The sequence below is a fragment of the Protopterus annectens genome, chromosome 10.part0 (genome assembly GCF_019279795.1).
Source record: "Protopterus annectens isolate FY-2018-M chromosome 10.part0, PAN1.0, whole genome shotgun sequence".
NCBI classification, from domain to species: domain Eukaryota; kingdom Metazoa; phylum Chordata; order Ceratodontiformes; family Protopteridae; genus Protopterus; species Protopterus annectens.
Genome location: NC_056744.1, coordinates 706,401,306 through 706,426,770, shown reverse-complemented (window position 1 = coordinate 706,426,770; position 25,465 = coordinate 706,401,306). Strand labels below are relative to the sequence as shown.

Here is a 25,465-nt window from a genome sequence, read left to right as displayed (position 1 = left end):
ATCCCAAATCCTTATTTCTAACTACTTTTGGTACTCTGGTAGATACAAATTCCTAAGAATGCCATTTGTAATAAATTCTGCAAGTGAAGTTTTTCAGCGTGCAATGGAACTAATTTTTTCAGGTTATCGTTGTGCCATAATAGTAGACGATTTGTTCATTGGAGGCAATGGTGAAACAGAGCATGACAGAAACCTCAAGAAAGTTCTAGACAGAGCACGTGAAGTAAACTTAAAGCTAAATCCTCTGAAGTGCAAATTCAGACTTCCAGAAGATACGTACATAGGTCATTTGTTTACAAGTACAGGCTTGAGACCTGACCCGACCAAGCAAGCAGCTATTCTAGAGATGTCAGCTCCAGACAATATACAAAGTTTACAGATTTTTCTGGGCATGGTCAACTATTTAGGCAAATTTATACCAGACTTCAGTGAGTTAGCATCTTTAAGAGAGCTAACATGCAAAAATGTTGCATGGTCATTGTTGGAACATCATCAGAAGGCATTTGAAGATCTTCAGCAGAAAATTGCCACCCCACCTACTTTAAGATACTATGATGTGAATTAATCAGTAATTTTTCCTTTGATGCTTCAAAATTTGGCCTAGATGCAGTCATACTTCAAGAGGGCAGACCAGTAGCCTATGCATCATGAATACTAACCCAAAGTGAGATGCAATATGCTGAAATTGAGAAAGAGCTTTTGGCTATAGTATTTGCATACTCCAAGTTTCACAATTATATTTGTGGTCGAACTGTTCAGATTGAAACTGATCATCAACCTCTAGTTACTATTCTAAAGAAACCTATGCAATGTGCTCCATCAAGATTACAAAGAATGATGCTCAAATTGCAAATGTACAATTTCAAATTGGTCTACACTAAAGGCAAGTTGCTTTATCTGGCTGATACTTTATCCAGATTTCCTAGAAACACAACAGAACAGTTTGACACAGACACGTTTGACTTTGATGTGATGCCAGTGCATAATTTTTCCACCACTAGACTCGATGAGTTGAGAGATCACACTCAGACTGATCCAATTTCACTGAAGCTCAGTCACTATATTGATGTTGGATGGCCATCAAAGCAATCTAGTGTACCACCTGAGGTGGAAGCGTATTTTCCTTACAGAGATGAATTGTTGATGGAAGATGTTATTATTTTCAAAAGTCATAAAATTGTTTTTCCTGCTTCCTTACAACAAGAATATATTCAAATTTTGCATTGTGGTCACCCAGGATCCACATCCACTAAGAGAAGAGCCAGATAACTGGCATTTTGGCCTACATTATCAAAATACATTGATGTAGTTCTTTCTGCTTGTTCAATATGCAATAGTACTAGACAGTGATGTAGTTCTTTCTTCTTGCTCAATACGCAATAGTACAAGACCACATTTACAAAGAGAACCGCTTCAGCTAAATCCAATTCCTGAACTACCTTGGTCTACTATAGCAACTGATATCTTTGACTGGAACAATCAACACTACTTAGTTTTGGCAAGCTCTTATTCAAATTTATTTGAGATTGATCTACTACCAAACGTATCCTCAACTACTGTTATTACTAAGTTGAAACATCATTTCTCAGTTCATGGTAGTCCACACAAACTTTTTGTGACAATGGTACTCAATTCACTAGCTAGCTGTTTCAGAAATTTGCAAAAGAATGGGACATTGTACATGTGACTAGTAGACGTGAATGTCCTCAGTCCAATAGTCTAGCGGAATGATCAGTACAGAGTACAAAGCAGTTACTTGAAAGGTCTAAGTGTGGCATTACTGATGTATTCTTGAATTTACTTAATCGCAGAAACATACCCCATGATGATATTCTTGGCTCACCTGCTCAAAGACTACTTTCCAGGCAAACTAGAGCTACGCTACTTATTTCCTCAAGCTTGTTGCAACCTAAACCCAAGAATAATAAAACCATCAAGGCTCAATTGTTTAAAAAGTGTAATAGCTAAAAATCTAGTTATGACAGATCAAGCAGATTACTTCATCCATTGAGGGAAGGAGAGACAGTACGAATCCAGATAATGAAAGATTTTCATCGAATAGGACAGATTACAGGATCTGTGCATTGCCGAGATCTTACTTCGTAAATTCTGAAGGAGTGGTGTATAGGAGGAATCTCAAACATCTTCTTCCTGTACCAGAACCATCATCATCATTGGAATCACAACATTGTACCTGTGATGCAAACTCTAAATCAAAGAATGAGTCAGACACTGCTTCCAGATGAGAATATGTTCAAAAGTCTGACTCTGTTCCTGCAGAACCGGTCCCAGTTGCTAAATCTAATTCCCAGTTTTATGTCACATGATATGGACGAGTGTCTAAACCAAGTGTGAAATATGCAGCGACATGGACTTGATTGTACATACCTATATGTTTAACATTGTATAATGCATGTCTGTAGATTACCTGTGATTTCTGCATGCCAAGCAGTCTCATAACAATTGTATGGTCTATTTCGCAAAGAGGGAGGATGTAGATCACAGCATAAAATGTGTGTGCTTGTATCTTTAAGAAGCATGTGAGGTTGTACATGCATGTATATAACCCACACACATGCACAACCTTAGTGCCATTTTGAAAGAGCAGCTAGGGAGTAAGCATGCAGGGTCATAGTCATTAATTGTATATAAGTTATTTAAGTTACAGTCTATAGTCAACAATAGTAATGTCATCACCATCTTCTTTCGGCTGTTCCCGTTAGGGGTCGTCACAGCAGATCACCTGTTTCCATTTCTTCCTGTCCTCTGCATCTTGCTCTGTCACACCAACCACCTGCATGTCCTCTCTCACCACATCCATAAACCTTATCTTAGGCCTTCCTCTTTTCCTGTTACCTGGTAGCTTCATCCTTATCATCTTTTTCCCAATATACTCAGCATCCCTCCTCAGCACATGTCCAAACCAACGTAATCGTGCCTCTCTGGCTTTGTCTCCAAACCTTCCAACCTGGGCTGACCCTCTAATATACTTATTCCTAATCCTGTCCACCCTCGTCACACCCAGTGCAAATCTTAACATCTTTAATTCTGCCACATCCAGCTCAAACTCCTGCCTTTTTGTTAATGCCACTGTCTCCAACCCATATAACATAGCTGGTCTCACTACCCTCTTGTAGACCTTCCTTTTCACTCTTACAGGTACTCGTCTGTCACAAATCACTCCTGACACTCTTCTCCACCCACTCCATCCTGCATGTACTCTCTTCTTCACCTCTCTTCCACACTCACCGTTACTCTGAACTATTGACCCCAAGTATTTAAACTCATCCACCTTCGCCACCTCTACTGCTTGCATCCTCACTATTCCTCTATCCTCCCTCTCATTCACACACACATATTCTGTCTTAGTCCTGCTGACCTTCATTCCTCTTCTCTCTAGAGCATATCTCCATCTCTCCAGGGTCTCCTCCACCTGTTCACTATTCTCACTACAGATCACAATGTCATCTGCAAACATCATAGTCCACAGGGATTCCTGTCTGATCTCGTCTGTCAACCTGTCCATCACCATTGCAAATAAGAAAGGGCTCAGAGCTGATTCTTGATGTAACCCCACCTCCACCATAAACGCATCTGTCACTCCCACCGCAGACCTCACCGCTGTCACACTACCCTCGTACATATCCTGTACCACTCTTACATACTTTTCTGACACTCCTGACTTCCTCATACAATACCACAACTCCTCTCTAGGCACCCTGTCACATGCTTTCTCTAAGTCTACAAACACACAATGCAACTCCTTCTGACATTGTCTGTACCTCTCCATCAACACTCTCAGAGCAAAGATTGCATCTGTAGTGCTCTTTCCCCGACATGAAACCATACTGCTGATCACTAATCATCACGTCCCTTCTTAACCTTGCTTCCACTACTCTTTCCCACAATTTCATGCTGTGACTGATCAATTTAATCCCTCTGTAGTTACTACAGCTCTGTACATCACCCTTATTCTTAAAAATCGGTACCAAAACACTTTTTCTCCATTCCTCAGGCATCCTCTCACTTTCCAAGATTTCATTAAACAATCTGGTTAAAAACTCCACTGCCATTTCACCTAAACACCTCCATGCTTCCACAGGTATGTCATCTGGGCCAACAGCCTTTCCATTCTTCATTCTCTTCATAGCTATCCTTACTTCCTCCTTGCTAATCCATTGTACTTCATGCGTCACTATCCCTACATCATCCAAACAATAGTAATGTGTTTGTATATAATAAAGTTGCTTGAGCAGAACCCACAAAGATTCATTTATTCATGCCTTAATACGAAAGCGACAAGTGGCAGAAGGTGAAACCGCTTTAAACACTGTTAGATACTTTACTCTGTCACACATACAAAAAGTGACAGAATGAAGTTGTTAATAGCTTTAAAAGCTGCTAGTACTTCAAAGAGACACTTTATTTCTGGTTGCTATCTGTTTGACAGCACCAAATGTTTTTCCAGCTTTCATATAGTAAAACACCTCATTATCCAGTACGTTTTACTTCTCTAACTGCTAGCACATGTAGCAGATAAAGTTTCATGCACAAGAGTTATGATTGTGTTTCAGTGATCATATCATGTAACTTATGTGTTCTTGACAAATTTGCTCACAAGATTGATATAAAGTCATCCATGTCTCAAGCACATAATAAATTGGTTTTGATCATATACCCAATCGGAATCCTCTTTATTGTTCATATTTAATAGTAATATGCACTGCAAGTGATTATCTCCTCTAATTTAGGTAAGCAAGACCACATCAAAAACTTAAAAAGGGTGATAGAAAGTAAAAATGTACAAATTACTCTGATGCAGACAGGAAGGCTCGTGGTAAAAAATTCAGCCCTGAAGATCCATAGTTAAAACAATGGCTTCTGTAATTCTCTGCAGGATTATGAGATCATTAATGTGGTATTCTTTTTATTTTCAGAATTTCTTTGACAAAGAATTTGCCAAGGTTATGCCAAGAATTAGTTTTTGCTATTCAGATTAGGTAGCATAAAATAGTAAGGGACACTTTTATGTCACTTATTCATTGATTTACAAGTACAACTTCTTAGACGTTCTCTGTACTCCGTAGTAGTAAAAGGACATTGGATACAATCTGATGCAGTTTATAAAGGGTCTGTAATCTGGATGAGAAGATGAATGCAAATAAGATGAAGATCATCACTCTAGATAGACAGTTTAGTTAGTAGCAAAAATGGCCAGATCTGATTCAACTTTTCTGTTTAATGTCATCATTTACATTGTATAGAAGTAAATTTTTTAACTCTGCGTGGAAGGGGTAAGAACTCTTATTAAACATGATACAATTAAAGCAGCCCATGGTCAGGTATTATAATTGTTTAGTTAATGCATTCATACTTCTGACAACTTTGCAACAGTTTTGTTTATTGCATATTCCATGTGTTGTACTTTCTCCGGTGACAATGTGCTCAGATGAAATGAGAGTTCGTGGGTTGGGGCAGTGATCTACTCTGTAACATTGTAAAACACAAATGACCCCTGCTGCTATTGAATTGTTTAAAGATAGCCCCTTTCCTCCTTCCATTTACTTGGAGGGTTACAGCCAATAGTCTAATAACACCAGTGGACTTGGGACCAAATAGCATGCTTTCACTGCTTGACTCATTTACGTCTTTGCACTGCTAGTTTTTCTTAATGAAACATTACTTCATTACAAGATTATTTTAAGTTTTTGAACTCTAGCTCTGTTAATTATTGTTATATTGTGATGATTACTCCTGTTTTGCATTTACATTTAAACTTAAACTTTATGTTCAAGTACCTTACAAGGATGTCAGAGAATATTAATCATTATAGCAGCTCAGTATAGAGATAAACCATACATAAGATAAATTATAAGAAAAGCATAAGCTGCAATAAAAATATCTAAAGGAAAAATCATCACTAAAACATCTTGTAAAGCTTGAAGGTTAGCATCAAGTCCAATGTAGTTATTTTTTTTTGACAAATGATACTTCAGAGAACTCCTAAAAGAGAGCTGCCTCATCTGCCCACAGTCAGGGACATTATTTACAAGGCCATACCTTCAAAACCAATAGAGGGATCAGCCAGAAGATTGCTTCTTAATAAGCAGAGCTGTTAATACCCCTTCCCCATCTAAACAAATCTGGCAAACTAGATCATAGGGGATAAACAACTCATTTATTCGTGGAGAACTCTGGTCATATTTCCCTCCATATATAATGGCCAATATGCCTGAGCAGTGACCAGGCCACCCCAGATAACTATGTCGTTCCCATAGCACAGGTTAACTGACTGCATCTAAACCTACTAATCCTTACCCAGGTTGTATAATTTTGCAGGCAAGGCCAGTATGAGTAATCTCTATGTAGAGAGAACTAGAGCAGCCAATTTGTGATAACAGCAAGACATTACTTTATATCTCCTCTTTGGAATTTGATATAAAACACTTAACTGCGGAGTTACCTCAAATGAAACATGATGATTTAACTAAGAATTTGCTAGAGTAACTGATGCAGACACTATTTTAAATAGTATTTTTTTGCTGTTTCGTTTGGATGATAATATTCTGTTTCACTTTGTTTAAAAATTGAATAAAAAACTTTTTTAAAAAAATGATTTAATAACAACTGCCATCCTGTCCCCAAGTGTATGTATCTTATCTCTGAATAATCCAAACATGTCTTCTTGGAAGTTGTAACTAAACATAAACATAATTTTCAACAGTCTAGATTTTTGCAGAGTTCCAGATTTTTCCTCATCTTTTTGTCTGTTCCTTATAAATTTCTGTTTTTCTGGCAAATCATTCAGAAATGAAGTCACGAAATAATAGCAGACATTTGAGTTTTAGACTTCATATCCTCCAGAAAATGCATACTAAACAAAAATATATTATTCTCTCAACTTTGTTCATTTATAGTAGCAGTATTTAAAATCTTTCCCCATTACTTTTAGCTTGTGTTAAGAAGTTGAGAAGCATACAAGTAAGAAGAAACAAATACGAAACCACTGATGGATGGATAGACACCAGCAAATGCAACTGTCACCTTGGTATTAAATTCAGTTTAATTCAGTTTTGGTGTAACTAGTTTAAAACTGAATCCAAGCAGCCCTCCACAGGACTAAAGAGCTAAGAGAAAATGAGAAAAGGAGAAGAGACATAAATATGAACATTAACAGCTGACATTAAAGCAACATTTCTTTCCTTATCATAATATTTTTTAGAGGCCGCTGTATACACTTTTATCTCCAGTGAATCTGGCACCACCCCACAAATCAGTTTTACCCACTGAGAATGCTCAGAGGATAAAAGACAAACAAAATGGGAACTGTGACAGAATAAACACAGGAGTATGTAGGAAGTAAATCAAAGTCATATGATTCAGCATTTGCAAAGCAGCTGAGAGATCAAGAAAGACCAGGATGGAATATAATCTTTACCTTTTTAATTTTAAAAATGTTGTCCGGAATTTATCAATAGTGCATTTGAACTCTGCACATTGAACAAAATCCAGACAGACTAGGAACAAGGATGCCATGAAATGTTAAATAAGAACACATATTACCATGAACCACTTTCTTGACAGCCTAACCAATGAAAGAAGTTTGGGAGTAGTTATTTTATTTGCTTTGAAAGGATTCAAAGATAACGTCTTCAGTAAGCATGCAGTTCTTGATTCTTAAAACAGATAATAAAAGCAGCTCTCATAAAGTAGCTCACATAATCTGGAATTTTACTTGAACTTTAATATCTAATTACATCCTAGCAAGATATAAAAGAACTTAACGGTGCCTAGAACCCATGGACACTATGCAAGATAGAGAGACAAAACCCAACTAATGGTCTCCTAATCACTAATATACCCAAAATTTAGCCAGAAATGGTCAATAGTTTCACTACCACACTATAGCTAGGCTTACAAGAGGCATTTATGGGAGGAATCTCATTTTGGAACCCTTAAACAACAAAAAAACTTTGCAGATTCCTCACTTCAAGAAGGAGAAAAACATTGTAACTGTTCAAACAGATATGGCTGCACCAATCGCTAACTATCTGGAAAAGGTTTGTTTGATGATTAGTTGAGTGAGATTTCTCATTAGAAAGCTACATAGCCTTCTTACATGAGATTTCTTACATAATATGTGAGATAATGAGTATCTGCAATAAGTAAATCTTCAAATAGACCAATCTTATTTTAGACTAATTTAACCTGTAACCAGCCATCCATCATTCCTGAAGATCATGATTATACCAACATTGGTGAGGTATAGTAAGGCAATTCATGTATGTCTAGGTGCAAGTTATTACATCATATTGAAAATCGCATGAAACAAACATCAAAGTATCACATTTATAAGTACAGCAATCTGTTAGGAATTGGCTCAAGATGGAAATGAGTTTATCACTTAAGATGGCTGATAAATCCATAAACTCAGACAGAGTCAGTTCAAGATGAAAGTTCTAAGTTGAAAACAACCATATTATGATATGAACAGGACACATGTTTTCCCACAAGGTTAGATATAGTCATACTAAGTGAGAAAACCAAGTTCAGTATATTCTTTCTAAAAGTGGAGGTAGATGAAGCCTCCTGAGCATGGACAAATGTATCCATAATCTCAAGCTGTTTAACTACAGATCTAAATAATTAATTGTTGCTGAAGCATTTAAACATCTGCCAATAAACTATGAAAGCAATAAGCACTGATAATAACGTCCCAAGATAACTTTGTAGATGATACATAACAGAATCCAACAGTTTCTCTTCAAACTAAGGCATATTCAAATGTGCTGTTTTTCCCTGATATCTAACAGAAACATCTTCAACCTAGTTTTAAAACACAAACATGCCTTGGTTTAAAACAGTCGGCAACTTCTCTGCAGTAATACTTCTAACGTGGTTATGTTATAAAATAGCTTGTTGTTCATCGGCATTTGGATGAGGAGCAAAGATCACAGACAGCCATAGTTTAAACATTAATAGCAGAACATTCCACATTTGCTGTACACTGAGTTTGTGTTATATAACATAACTTGAGATAGGGTCCAAGATATATAGGCCACTTCAGTTGGTTGAAGTGAATGTGTATTGACACAGACAGTGAGTAGATATATTCAGTTCAGTATACTTCCAAGAAGGTGTCTGGTCATGCTATGTAGGCATTAGCCTTTCTAGTCATTGTGTGCTCAGAACCAAGTCATACTACCCATCTGCATGACACATGACTAGTCATAAGTTATGGCATAGAGTAATATTCGAAGAGGGGGACAAGTCACACCACATGGGCAAAAAGGATATCTTTATCATAAGCAAAAATAATATTTTGAGATTTTTATGTTACAAAATAGCTTATTGGATGGCAGCATTCAGCTGAGGACCAAAGTTCACAGCCAGCCACAATTTAAACATTAATAGCAGAAAATTCAACATTTGCTGCATACTGAGTTTGTGTTACATAATATAAGTTGTGATAGGATCTGTGATGATGTGAGGTATTGCCAGCTGTGCCACGGGGAGTAGGGCAGTGCATGTGTAACATATGCCAGCCTAGCTAGCTGGAGTTTTATAAAGAATTATGTAATTTGAATATCCAACCGATTTGTACAGATGCTTATGTTAAAAATGTATTTGTAAAGTTGCTTGTGTTAAAAATGTATCAGCAATGGATCCTGCTGGACAGAAAGGAAATATGCATGCATGTCAGACTTGCTTTAACAGAAGATACTGGAAGGGAAGGGGTTAAGCACAGCCCAGCTAACATTAACAAAAGTAGCCTGAAATTAAATGATTTGGTTTAGACCATAAAGATTTTATCACACAGGTCTGAATGCAGCCAGAGACACAATGTCTGTAAAAAGTGTTTCTGCAGGAAGGGTGGAAGTGTTGGAATTGTTTTATAACTTCCAGATGCTGTATTAAGCCTTAGCCAAGTTCTATGTGTGTATTGTGACACATCTGTGTCAAATCCTGGCTCAGTTGCTAGTGCGGGGGTAGTGTGGGAACCACACAGTCAGTTGACCAGATGTGATGTCCTTCAGTAGCCAGCACTGAAATTGTATTTGAATACTAGTGAGAGATGTAATAGATGCACTTTGATAATAGACCTGATAAGAGGCACTCATCTAACTTCATCTTGCCTTGCTTTAGTAAGTAACTCGGGAACAGTAATTCTTCAGTCATTTAGGAATATATAGTGAGATTAGCTAAATATTGTTTTTTCTGTATCTGCCTGTGTCTTTTCATCTGTGTTGTTTGTGTTTATTGTAAGTAGATATTCAGTGTTTTCATGTTTTCCTTTTCTATTATTTATTATTAAATACATCTATAACTTTCACTGTGGCTGGTCCTTTAAAAAACGTTTAACCTTTCAGTGCACTTGCATTTATTTAGTGGCACTGTGTCTCCACTTTCTTGAAAGCCTTGCTGTTTGGTCAAATACTATCATTTGTATAAATATTAATTTTACTAAGTGTAATTGGGTACCCTTGTAAGAGCCTTACCGTAGCTGGCTTTGGGTGTTCTGATGGCAGTGTATCTATCTTATAGTCTGGGAGGAGGTGGTAAAGTGGGTAAGTTACACCAGCCTTTTCCATGTGTGTGTGTGTGTGTGTGTGTGTGTGTGTGTGTGTGTGTGTGTGTGTGTGTGTGTGTTAAAATCAAATCTCAAAGAGAGTGTGTGTGTCAGCTACTTTGAACAGGGACACTGACAGCACTGATTTCACAGAGAGGGTGGTGGAGGACTTGGCTTGGAACACCTGGCTAAGGACTCAGTTGTATAACTGTGTCAGTGGGGAATCTTAATTGGGCCCTGGAGAGAAAGCCCAACCGCAGGACTGGAGTGTGCATTCCCTCTGTGCTCTTATGGGAAATTATACTTGGTGCAGAGAATTGCATCTGAAAATACTGTGTATCTATTTTATTCTCAGTGAATGTTCCACAACAGTGTCAGTGGTGAGGAGAGAGGCTCCTTGATCACTGGCCCAGAGGAGGATATCACAGGATCCAAGATGTAAAGGTCACCTCGGTTGATTGCAGCTGAACACACAGACATTGAATATATCTATGCATTTCAGAACCCTTCCAAGAAGGTGTCTGGTCACCATAACTAGCAGTTAACTTCTATAGTCATTAAGGGCTTAGAATCATTTCATACCACACCATCTGCATGGCACATGACTAGCCCTAACTAATGGCAGACAGTAATAAGGGGGGTGGGGCACACCAAATGGGAAAAATTAGATTTCTATCCTAAGTAAATTTGGCATACCCTGTACAAAATTGGATAAAACATAGCCTTGATTTTAGGGCACAGACAAAAATGTAAAAATATTATTCAGTTTCCAGAAATTAATTTGGTAAACAACACATTAAAAAAGAATCTACTCACAAAACTGGCTAGACATCAAATGCCTAATTACATAAATTGCTACAAGAAAAATCACACAGTGAACCCCCCCCCCCCACCATAAAAATAATGTAACAAGCTAAAGTGCTATTTCTAAAGCCTGTCTCTGATAAACGTCATATAATCATAATTGTGTCATGGCCAGACATCTGACTTCCACTGGAGGAGTTAAGTCAGGTAGAGACTGGCACCAACACTACTGGCAAATGGTCTATACAATAATCTAAACTGTTAGTGATCTATGCAGACCACAGTTGCTAATACAGAATGTTTTGTTTATTCTGATTAAAACAAAAGCAGCAAAAAGGTTGTTAGTTGTGTTTGGGGGGCACATTATCCTTCTTAGCACAGCAATATCACGTTTATATAATACATCTTTTTCCCCATTTTTGCAAATGTGGTTGGGGTGTCACATTAACAGTGACCATCATCTAGAGCCAATGTTGACATGTAATTAATGGATATCAAAGAATTTAAAAATCATTGTGTGAGTACAGTAGCAACTCTGAATACAACATTGCTTACTAGCATAGAGCTTCTTGAAAAAGATCCGGAATACTTCCCGAGTACTAAAATAAATTGGGTAACACTAATAATGAAGTCATGGAACCAACGAAAGAGTAAGAAAAGACTGCATTAGAATAGGAAGAGCAGCTTCTCACTAAGGCTTCATATTTTACTCTTTTATAAAGGAAAGCCAATGTAAATGAGGAGTAGTAGCAGTCGAAGTGTAGTCAAAGGGTGGATCGCAAACTTCAGTGAACAGCTCATAGGTACTACTTGGTTAGGGGCATTTGCATGGCTTTCTGCGCATGCTGCTTGACAAAATGTCATGGTACACTTTATTAATTTGGAGTCATTCTTCAGCATTAACTCAGAGAGCAAACAGAACTAGATAGATAATATAGGGAATCTATCTCATCCCCTGTTCCATCAATACAATATAAAATTCACTGCGTTATTAATTATATTCCTTTATTTATTTCACTTTGTTAACCAGTGTAATGGACATGTCCTGGTATCCTTTTCAGCCTTATCTTGGGACGATTCAGAGACACAATATTTAATAGTTGCATTAATTTGAGGTTACATTTATTCATGGAGACTTGGTTGATACAATTGCTAGTAAGTTCATTCAATACATAATGAGGAACTAAGTAATGCTACATTGCAGTTAAATCAGTTTTAGGTGGTATTTACTGGCATTTGGGGGACATCTGCACATAAAAAATAAGAAAGACACAAATGAAATATGTGATTGTTATTCTTATGTAAATATAGCTATAGATGGCTAGAGAGTGAGAGAGATAGATACTGATTGTTGTATATTAGCATTATAAATCCACAAAAACGAATCGAAGGCAGAAACACCAGAAGTATTGCACAAATCCACAGTTTAATAACTCAAACGTTGAGACAGAATGTAATCCAAGCAACAAAATTAACGCTCTTAACAGGAAAATTGCGTTTTCGTCTTTCCTCACAATGACTTCATCAGATAAAGCCAATCAAAATTAATTAGAGCATTAAATAAAAAAACTTTTCAAAATTTGCCCAATGAATCACAGTGCATCTTAAAACAACCAATCAACAAGTGTTTCTCATAAATATTAAATTAAAATTAACCCATTTTAAAAAACACCTTAATATCTGTACTTTCCATTAATAAATATGTTTAAAAAATGAACTTTATTTATACATAATTACAGTTTCGTTAAAATCTAAACAGTGCAAGATAATAAATTCATGAGTACATGTAAAGAGACCTTAGTATTTAGTGAAATACGTATCAAAATTTAATGCTATATCTTTTGTAAATAAATAGCACCATCTATTGACCATTCTATGAATTACAAACTTATTTTAAATATCTGCTGCTTTTAATTTAAGAACTGGAACTATAGATACACTATCATTTAAACCAGGTTTTTTAGTGGCATTAAGAGATATTTGCCACCATAGTTCTCTATAGGCCAGTCTTTCCTCCCATAAACCACCCCTTACATCCTTTTCTACCTGTTCAATAACAAAAAATTCAAAATTTGCCTCTTTACACTCTTTTGTATGTCTATACAAGGCGTTTGTATCTTTCGCCTTAGAAATCTCATAACAATGTTCAAAAGATACAAACGCCTTGTATAGACATACAAAAGAGTGTAAAGAGGCAAATTTTGAATTTTTTGTTATTGAACAGGTAGAAAAGGATGTAAGGGGTGGTTTATGGGAGGAAAGACTGGCCTATAGAGAACTATGGTGGCAAATATCTCTTAATGCCACTAAAAAACCTGGTTTAAATGATAGTGTATCTATAGTTCCAGTTCTTAAATTAAAAGCAGCAGATATTTAAAATAAGTTTGTAATTCATAGAATGGTCAATAGATGGTGCTATTTATTTACAAAAGATATAGCATTAAATTTTGATACGTATTTCACTAAATACTAAGGTCTCTTTACATGTACTCATGAATTTATTATCTTGCACTGTTTAGATTTTAACGAAACTGTAATTATGTATAAATAAAGTTCATTTTTTAAACATATTTATTAATGGAAAGTACAGATATTAAGGTGTTTTTTAAAATGGGTTAATTTTAATTTAATATTTATGAGAAACACTTGTTGATTGGTTGTTTTAAGATGCACTGTGATTCATTGGGCAAATTTTGAAAAGTTTTTTTATTTAATGCTCTAATTAATTTTGATTGGCTTTATCTGATGAAGTCATTGTGAGGAAAGACGAAAACGCAATTTTCCTGTTAAGAGCGTTAATTTTGTTGCTTGGATTACATTCTGTCTCAACGTTTGAGTTATTAAACTGTGGATTTGTGCAATACTTCTGGTGTTTCTGCCTTCGATTCGTTTTTGTGGATTTATCTGGTTTACATTGTCCTTATTTGTTTTATCAGTCTTGTTGTGCCTTTCGAATGGAAGGCGGAACACCTAAAGAAGAGATGGGGGAATCACGTAGACTGATAGGTCAACTGACTCAGTTGATTGACCTTTTGACGCCGCTTTGCCAGACGCTAAACCGGAAGCAAGGAGAAGAGGGTACAAGTGCGTTGGAACGGACCGAATGGTCGTTGGGAGCAAAACCAAAAAGAAAACGTTGTAACAGTGCAACTGTACATCGTGACCGAGTAGGAGAGGAACCGAATGGTGAGACTTTTAATCCGGTTCGGACGCCAAGGGTTTTGGCGCAAACGGATTTTGTCAACAGATCATCCTCCTTGTTGGCTGAAGCAGGCATTTCTCCGGATAACCCCACAAGAAACTATAGCAACAAAGGTACTGTTCATAATTCTTTCCACAGTTCGTGGAAAAGCAATTCAGTTAACGACTGGCTTAAAAAGCCTTTTAATATTGAGTTTAAAAAGGGACAAAAGCGGACCTCTGCTGATGGCGCTAGCTATTATAACAAACTAGATAAAATGTATAAATTAATGATGAAATTTAAGACTCTGACTGTTGAAAATGAATATTTAACAGAGTGCATTGACAGAAAAGTGGTTCCTAAGGGTCTTAGAATATTTAAGTATCCCAACAATGTTATAGGTGGATCACTTTTTCATCAAGAGTTATTAAAGGTTTTTAATCATTGTGGTATTGAAATTTTAAAATTAATTATTCAGGAAAATAATAGAGTGCAAGAATTGTTACAAAATGAGATAGAGACATTGGATTTATGTATCAAGGAAGACCTTATTTTTCAGATAGGAGAGGAAAGGGAAAAGTATTACCAAATTAAGGATGACGTAGAATGGAAATGTAGTGAAATTATTGAAAGGAAAATAAGCAAGTTAAGAAGGGACTTACAGGAATATGAAAATAATACTCATTACCCTAAGCCGCCTTTCAAGAGGAATGATGTTTACCAGCACCATGGTGACCCACCTCTTGTATATAATGAAGATGATGGTAAAGGAAGAGAATTTTTTGATTATGATGCTGAATTTCCCCCTTTAATGAGAGATTCTTACAATCCTTATAGCAAAAAGGAAAGATACCAAAATTTTCAAAAAAGAGGGGGGAGAAGGGGGAGGGGAAGGTATTAGATTTAATACACCCAACCCCTGCTAAAGAACAACATCACAATGTTATTCAGGTTGATGGTACTACGCACACCTTGGGAAATTTTACTATTTATAATTTCAGTAGCATTGCTCCCACTGAAACACATTTTCAGTTGTTAAGTAAAGGTTTCAAATTTATTCCAACAGTAAAGGGAGAATTAGTTAGTACCATCATAGATGTTAAGCTTTTTCTTAGAAAAGTAAATTTTGGTATTTTGTTTGCCTCTATTAACTCGAGTAACAAGAATGATTTACCTCCTCAGGACCCAGCTCTGGTCCGTAGAAGTATATACAACCCACCCTTGCATCCGCAAGTAAAAAATTTTGAAAATATGTTAGAAAATGAAATCAGACAAACGTACGAAGAAAATGAAATGGAATTTAATCTTTCTAAGCAAGAAAAAGAAACTTTGTACGAATTAAAAAACAATAATGATCTGAGAGTAATGAAACCGGACAAGGGTGGGGGTATAGTCTTTATGGACAATATTATTTATGAAGGAAAAATGAATTTTATATTAAATGATACGAAAAAATACACCCTAGTTTCACTAAATGAAATTTATTTAGCGTATTACAAAATTGACAATTTACTAAATAGCTACCTATATGAAGGATCTATTGATAGAAAAACTTTTGAATACTTATGTGTGGTAAAGCCAAGAATACCAACAATATTTGGAATACCTAAGGTCCACAAAAATTTGGAGGATCCCCCGTTGAGACCTATTGTCTCAGCGTTAGGATCCAAGACACTTCCAATGGCGAAGTATGTGGACCATAAGGTAAAACACATAAGTATGGAGAATATATATACTCTGAGAGACTCATGGGATTTTTTAAGATGTATTGGTCCGGAATTGTATAATGAAGATTTATTATTCATTACAATTGATGTTGTGGACTTATTTACATGTATTCCACATAATGAGGGTCTTGCTATGTTTGAAGAAATGGTTTATAAAGACATCAAGTTAACACAGGCTGAAAAATGTACCATTACTGGATTAGTTGATCTGGTAATGAGATACAATTTTTTTACCTTCCAAGGCGAATACTATCAACAAATACAAGGTACAGCAATGGGCGCAGCATGTGGGCCCATTTATGCTGACATTGTCCTTACGAGATGGGAGGAAGATTATATAATCAATTCTAGTTATAAGGATTGCTGGACGTTGTATCGCCGTTTTTTAGACGACATAGTCATTTTTTGGATAGCAGGAATCGAAAGATTCAATGAATTTTTTGAGTATATAAATAATTCTACGAATTTCTTAAAATTTACTTATTCTTTTTCGAGGGACAAACTGCAATATTTAGATGTAGAAATTTACAAGAAAGGAAGTGATTTTGAAACTAAAATTTACAGGAAGAAAACATTCTGTAATTCCTTTCTTCACTTCACTAGTGCACACCCCTCACACTGTAAAAAGAATATTGTTAAAGGACAGTTTGTGAGGGGTAGTAGGATGACAAGCGCTAGTGAAGATTTTCTTATTGAATGCAATTTTTTAAGTAAAATGTTTGAGGAAAGAGGCTATCCAAATGACTTTATAACAAAATTGAGAATTGAGGTGGAATTGGGGAGACATCATAAATTTCAGCCAATAAAGGGACAAAGGATTAATAACAACATTATAGAAAATGAGACCACGAGTACTGTTAACGAACCAAGATATGAGCAGGCCTTAATTATGGAATACAATGTTTCAAATATTAAGATTAGTGAACTATTTAGAAATGAATGGGCTAGATTTCTAGCCCTATCAGATATAAATGGTATGAATAGTTTGAGTCCAAAGATTGTATATAGAAATGCCAGGACTATAAAGAATATATTAGAATCCCAACCCAGGTGGAATATAAAAAATGAGGGAATGGAGGGTCAGAAGAGGAAAGGTAGCTATAAGTGTGGCCATTGCAATCAATGTGATTACATGTCTAATGTCGATGAAATTATTATTCCTAGTAGGAACAACAGAATTATAAGAAGTAAAAGTTTTTACAGTTGTGAGACAAAAGGTGTAGTTTATATAAGCATTTGTAAGAAATGCAATTCCTTCTATATAGGAAAAACAGAGCGGGTCCTGAGGAGGAGAATATACGAACATTGTTATGAGATTTCTAAGGCGAAAGATACAAACGCCTTGTATAGACATACAAAAGAGTGTAAAGAGGCAAATTTTGAATTTTTTGTTATTGAACAGGTAGAAAAGGATGTAAGGGGTGGTTTATGGGAGGAAAGACTGGCCTATAGAGAACTATGGTGGCAAATATCTCTTAATGCCACTAAAAAACCTGGTTTAAATGATAGTGTATCTATAGTTCCAGTTCTTAAATTAAAAGCAGCAGATATTTAAAATAAGTTTGTAATTCATAGAATGGTCAATAGATGGTGGTATTTATTTACAAAAGATATAGCATTAAATTTTGATACGTATTTCACTAAATACTAAGGTCTCTTTACATGTACTCATGAATTTATTATCTTGCACTGTTTAGATTTTAACGAAACTGTAATTATGTATAAATAAAGTTCATTTTTTAAACATATTTATTAATGGAAAGTACAGATATTAAGGTGTTTTTTAAAATGGGTTAATTTTAATTTAATATTTATGAGAAACACTTGTTGATTGGTTGTTTTAAGATGCACTGTGATTCATTGGGCAAATTTTGAAAAGTTTTTTTATTTAATGCTCTAATTAATTTTGATTGGCTTTATCTGATGAAGTCATTGTGAGGAAAGACGAAAACGCAATTTTCCTGTTAAGAGCGTTAATTTTGTTGCTTGGATTACATTCTGTCTCAACGTTTGAGTTATTAAACTGTGGATTTGTGCAATACTTCTGGTGTTTCTGCCTTCGATTCGTTTTTGTGGATTTATCTGGTTTACATTGTCCTTATTTGTTATATTAGCATTATGTAGTATTTTACTATAAATAGACTTCATATCATTAAAGCTGTATAGAGATAAAACTGGATAGTGGCAACTGGGAAGAGGGGTGTGATTTAAGCTACCACTTATCTACAAATTAAGAAGAGATAAAGGTGTCTTGTGTGTCGAAAATGTGTGGTTCTGAGTTGATGGCCCATTTTCTTTGCAGATATTAAGAGAGAGATGCTTCTATCTAATGGGTACTATTTTATAAAATGCCTTTTTATCAGTAGCATGGTTGAACTGGGGTCTTCAGGCTGACAGACAGTAGTTTGTGTTAGTACACAGGCCATTAAGAGATGATCTTTTTAACTATGTTTAATATAATGGATGGGATTAAAGATTATCTCTATAGCTTGGTTAGGAGCAGGCAGTTGGTTAGAATTCAGTTGTTTGTTACAATGACATTCACTTTTGGGGGTTACATTTGTAAAACAAGAATTTTTTATAGTGGTTTAATAAGTCCTGTGTTTTTGTTAGATGAAAGGGAGTTAAGAGTATTTTATATTCTGGTTTGGGGGTAAGAATTTTTTTTTTGAGAGGGCACTGTCAGATTGATGTAGTAGACATTTTGAGATGGTGTAGTCGGCTTTTAGTTGTTTAGTGAGACAGAAGTCCATTTATAATTGAAGATACTTTTATTGTTGCACATGATATATCTTGTTGTTGTCAAGATTATAAACAATGAAAAGGTTACTGTAGTTTTCCTTTGGTCCTAAATGGCATTGAGACTGTCATGTTAATGTTAAACATATGGTGGTTTAAAGAAACTCAGCAACAGAAATGTTTTAAGTTTTCTTGCAAGTGCTTATCAGCAGCAAGCTTTGAAGTAAGATATAATCTTTATAAAGTGCTATTTCTGAAGGAGGGATATTTTTTTTTTTTATTTGCTTTTGAGTAAGAATTGAGTGGTTAGCAGTCTAAAAAAAGTCATATCTACAAAGATCCAACTGCTTGTTTTTCTGCTTTATATCTACAAAGATCCCAACTGCTAGCAAGTCTTCCTCTAAACAAAAATGCACTTTCTTTGCTAAGTTACTTGTTGATATAAGGGGATTGTTTTCTTGTCTGAAACCATTGTTTCGGATTGATGAGAAGGCTTCCTCACCACTCCAGGATAGTTTAGTAATATGCCTACCATGAATACAGCCTTGCAGTTACTACAGTGTCTTGTTTTAGACTAATTTTAATAACAAACTGGATTTCCATAATACTGCATGCATACCTATTTATTATTAAACCAACCAGAGGAAGATTTTGGTGGATGTGAAATGGCTGTAATGGCTAGCAGTATATTTATACTAATTCAAGATTGATGAAAAGATGAAAATATAGGTATAGCATTATTTTCATAGTATATGCCTCTCTCTATTGAGCACTGTGGTTTTTTGTTTGAGGTGGAGTTTTCCAGTACCAAGTACTTTAGAATTAATGCATCTTGATACTATGTGACGTGTAAGATTGAATTAATGCATGGCCTTTTGTATGATCCATTAAGTTAAAATAATGTTTCTATGTATGTTTATCAGTCTTTTTTTTTCTCCAGGAACACAGGTTTGGAAGTGAATGTTGCTGAAAGTAAAGTAATCTCCAGTGTAGCACTGGAGGCAGAAGATAAAGATACACCAAGAAACAAACTATATTACATCCTTAGCAATGAGCCTAAGTTTGGACAGCTCAGCTTAAAGGTTGGTAATAATAAAAGTAAAGTAAGAAGGAGTATTTGTGGTATCAATGAGAGATATTTTAGCAGTATTATTAAATCATTTAGGAGAATATTTGTGATTTACATACCTGAATGTAAAGTGAATATATCCAGATGTATACAGTTAATAATCTTAACATACAAAAGATAAAGGCTGTTATTCATTGTCCTAAGGTTCATACTTTCATATGCATTATTCACAAAATGTGCCACTATGCCTATATGCAAATACACTAATCATATGTTTTTCGTGCTGAGTAAATGCGAAAGCTTTTGCTAAAAAATGCTCACATGCTCACTTTCATGTAATGCATATATTTGGTAAAGTTAATTATTAAGTATATGTGAAGTTCAAATAAAAATGTAAGTGCTCACATAATTTTGGAAGCATCTAGGTGTTATGTATGAATGCAGCTAGTCACAAGCATGTTACAAGTGCTAAAGGCAAGTGTCACACAGTTTATCTATTTGTATTACGTTTTAAAAAGTATAAATATTTTCTGTAGTGGTATCATTATATAGACATCCTGACTGATTTCTTAAACGAGAGGAAAGGATAATTTGGAAAAGACTGAAAAAGGGGAGGCATAACAAAATGGGAGAGAAGGCTGTGCTGAAAGAAGTGGGAGAGGAGGAGTACTACATTTTTGGCAGGGGATAGACCTCCTATTTTTCAAATATTATTTTATGTAAGAGAGTAGATTGGGTAGGAAGTAGGTTAGAGGGTGTAGGAGAAAGGATTTAGGAGGAAGGGAGATGAAGAGTTTCTAACAGGAGGACACCTGGTCCACAGGAATTCAAATGTTTCCACTACCTGATGATGTTGCAGTGGACGACCCCAATGTTGAGGGTGTGGTGGCCTGTGGTGGCATGGTGGTTGACATCAAATGGAGCAGCAAGTCTTGAACCCTCTGAAGAGCAGCCTGGATTGGCCAATGATGTCTGTCCACTACCTGCTCCATAACATCCTCAACTAAGTCCTGAAGCCCACAGTCTATGCGGCTTGCCAGGCTGCGATTTGCCAAGGTACCTGTAGGATTGGTGTCACTGCCCTGACCCTTTGAGGATGTCCCTGGATGGGCAGAGGGTGAACACTTGAACACTCCAGACCTGTGGAGAAGTGGTTGGGCTGCACTTCAGGATTCTGGACATGTAGAAAAATAAAAATAAGCACAAGAAAAAGGGGGAAAAAGACAATATAATCCATAATTAAAATAAAAAAGAGAGGGGAGGATAGACAGACAAACAAGAAATGGAGACAATAAAGTCATACAATGTAATACATCAGTACAATCTTTACTGACACTGAGTTATTATTTTTATTAAGTTTTTAGTCAGAAGAAAAAATGTTCTGGGAAATGGTATTGGAAAACTGTAAACAAGTAAATAATGATATCAGGTGGTGGTGATTTTTATGTTTGCAGTGCACTAAGGAGATAATGTGGTATAATGTAAGAAATGGCAACACATTTGAAATGTCTTGATATGTATTATACTGTATTTCTGTACTAAAAGCATATTATTTTTTTATTTTTTATGAATTACTTCTTGAATTATACTGAAAAAACAATGCAAATGTTATTTAGCACATTTTGGGAAGATTGGCACTTTTTTATTTCAGAATTGTGTTTCCATTTTCACAAGCATCCTTGATCAGTCTCTGAAGACATCTTTCTTCCTTTGCCTGGCTATATTTGTTCTCCTCTTTTGCTGCATATAGAAGGCATAGACAATGGTGGTTTACATATAATAGATGTGTGTTAAAATCTTTCTTATAAGACTTTTCATTTATTAATCAGCAAAGCACAGAAGTTATTGTACATGTACTGAATCTGTGTGCTTATTTCTGTATGCACTTGTACTGACCCAATCTTCTTTACATGCTTACATTTACTAAAAGCAAATCACAATTTGTCATAAATTATTTTTATTGAATCTTCAATCCTATATATTTCTTGTTTACTGCAAATTGAACTACAAGGATATCTTGATTTCCTTCAAATTGTTACATTTGATGTTATGTATAGCTTGTCCTTTGGGGAGGGTGGATACTTCTTCAACCTTTACAAATATTTCCATTGAAATTATTGTTATGCACTACACCTTGCATACCTTACCTGCATTTCTAAGTCAGATCATGCAAAGTCCTGTAATCAACAAACTTTTAAATTCTGAATGTAACACATTGAACAGTATATTTCTCACTAACCACTGTGCTAGTTATTCAGTTGCTACCTTAACCCACATCTCCATTCCCTTTCTGCTTATGGTGTTGTAGCTAACTGAAGTCAGCCATCTTGTGCATGCAGTTATTATTTTGGAAGAAATTACATCTTATACAATTATCATATTATAATAGATGCAAATATACAAGCCAAAACATTTTAACCTGTCTGCCTGTAGTCCAATTAAGCAGTAAGCTAATACCTAAAGTATGTGAAATTATGAAAATATGTCCATAGCTGTTTGTGTATAAATACATACACACACACACACACACACACACATATATATATATATATGTATATATATATATATATATATATATATATATATATATATATATATATATATGTATATGGCTCTGTTTTTGTATGGCTGAACCACCCTAATGTCGAATGTAAAACAATGATAACATAAGCTTGATCATACACAATAGGGAAACAAATTAAAAAAATAATATTTAGAGAGGAAAACTATTTCTTATTCTGATAGTAAAACTAAAATCCCCCATACCACTTGTCTCAAATTTATCAGAATAGTGGCAGTGTTATGGGAAGGTTTTATTAACACTATGGTGTAGGGTTTGGGTTGGGGAAGGGGCAACTTTAGAGTTAGGGTTAGCACCCACTACTAAGGTGGTACTGGGGGGACTGTTGTTGGACTTGCATGGGTGTTATTTCATCATAAATGTTTTTGAACTCAGATCTTTGATTTATTTGTAATGAAAACAGGCATACTTTCATTGCTGCATTTTTTTGGCTGATGACTAGCTCAAGCTTTATTATATCACCTTTGCATATTGTTTTAGAACAATTAATTCTTTGTTTAGGTAATTGAAAGTTATCAATGTTATGTAACATGTCACTATGTAAATTTTTGAGTGACTACCTATTCTTACTACTTCAAGGAAATAGGAATGCTAGCAACAGGTCAGAGCTTCTTTGCCAATACAAAGTAGACAGAAAAGGTGCAATTCCACTTTTTATAATGAATCTGGGCACAACATGTAAATGCATCAAAATATGGCTATGGATCACAAACAGGAGGGGAAGATGACTTATCATTTCTCAGTACCATCTCTTTATCACTTCATTTGCATAAGATTATTTGATGCCATTGCAAGTTAGTGTAAATGGCCTCTTATCAAATGAGCCTTGGCAGTGCTTATGTGTAAACAGTGCTGGTGGCATTGACATGTTTGTGTAATGACTATAAAAACACCCAAAATCTGTAGATCAGAAATTACAACTCTGCATTTCAGTCACGTGGCTTCCTTTTTATTCCTGTAGTTTGAGGTTTCCAAAACTGCAACTGCAGTACTATAGCCAGAAGAATGACTGATCTGAGACATTTTTTATTCCATTTATGATGGCTTGACTTGAAAATAGAATAAAACATAATCTGAATAAAATTAACCAAAGAAGAACAATGAACAGGATGAAAAAGTAGAAGCAATCTCCCACAAAAATATAATACATTGATGCTGAAAAAAGTAAGCACTTATTACTTGCTTATAGTCAGGGTGCCAGTTATTGACTTTTCTCCATCTACTAAACAACTATTTAAGACCACACTGATAAAAGGTGCAGCACAGCTTTGCAAAAATTCTCTTTTCATAAAATATTTCTATAAGATCAGCTATCCATGGTGGTGGTGCTGCGGTAGCATTGTCACCTCACAGTAAGACGCTGCCCGGTCCGACTCTCAGTTAGAGCGTCTTCTGTGTGGAGACATGCATGAATGGGCATACCTTCGTTGAAGGTTGTGCGTCAGGGCTGGCAACTCGGTACGTAAAAATCAACTGCCAATCATTAGCAGATCAGAGTTCCGCTGTGGTGACCCCTAACCAGGAAAAGCCGAAAGTCACAACATTTGTTTAAGATCAGCTCTATTGCACATACAAAGTGTTTTGCCAATGTGTAGTACATACCAGGTACAACATCCTTTTGTAACTTTTCTCGGAAAAGTTTCAGAAAAAAATTAACAGTTTTGCTTGCCTCATTTCCTACACAATTGCAAGGAAGCATTGCTTTCAGGAATGTCTGTCTGAATAGCAATGATCTGAAGTATTTGCTGATAATCTTTTAGCAAAATTAAATTCTTTCATATTTGAGTGCTACTACAGATGCTTTTAGTTTAAGAAAGCCTCCAAGTCAGGTCTTGTCTAGCAATTTAACTTGCTTGTGGTGACCGTGCATCAATAAACAGAGTCTGTATTATATCAGAAATGGGTATTTTAGTTCAGTTTTAATAATTTCAATGTTGGAAGTGAGATGTTGCTTGATTGTCAGTTCACCTGTTTGCATATTTAAAGTTAGGACCTCTATCAAAAGTAACATGCATAAAATAATTTTTATTTTGGCCTTAGTTGCTAGGAGGTGATTTCATCTGATTCCCCAGATGCTAAATTGATTTCATTTTTCTCCTGCAAATTACTTTCATTTTCACAATAAAATATCAAACAAAAAGAAATGGTTTTGATTTAATAACCCATTCTTTGGATTGTTAATGTTTTTATTAACCTAGGAACACATATTTTATTAAAACTGTAAATACTTTAAAAATAACCAAAATATATTTTCCTAAGGATTTGCACAATGCTCAGTAAATAACAATCTATTTACGTTTATAGCAATTATGAATTTGCAACAATGAGAACTTTTTCATTTTTAAATCTTAATGTATTTGGTTTAACATGACCAGGAGTAAGTTTTACTTTTATTCTCACTCATGCCTGGTTAAGGTGTTCAGTTTCACCATTCATTTCTTTTTGCAACAACTGTATCAATGTCGTGAGTAAGGTGAATATTTTATGAATCATGGATGGATATTTATTGGAGCCCTTGCTTCTGCTAAAACCACTAAATTCTTGGTATGTAGACCAGAGGAAAAGAGTGGACAGGTCAGAATGTAGACTGTCAGTGTTTAATTATTTTTAGTTCTTTTTATTCTTCTTTGACAGTGTCTTATGAACCAAGGCAGATCAGAAGAAATAGCAGATTATGTACAGTATAATGTTTTTCTGTGACTTTTGTGAGCATAGGGGCATTGCTATCATGAAGTACTCTTCAACAGTGAGGGGATTTAACTTGGTTAATCATACTACAATTATTGTTGTTCAC

The 25,465-nt window shown here is 35.4% G+C and overlaps 1 protein-coding gene across 2 annotated transcripts in view; it reads left to right on the top strand.

Annotated features, from left to right (window-relative positions):
• Positions 1-25,465, top strand: part of LOC122813289 (FRAS1-related extracellular matrix protein 1-like) — a 1,751,891-nt gene that overhangs the window by 948,583 nt on the left and 777,843 nt on the right. For both annotated transcript variants that reach the window (XM_044085535.1, XM_044085536.1), the window contains exon 22: positions 19,962-20,103. In XM_044085535.1, coding sequence (XP_043941470.1) covers positions 19,962-20,103 — 142 coding nt within the window. The remainder of the gene's footprint in view (positions 1-19,961; positions 20,104-25,465) is intronic.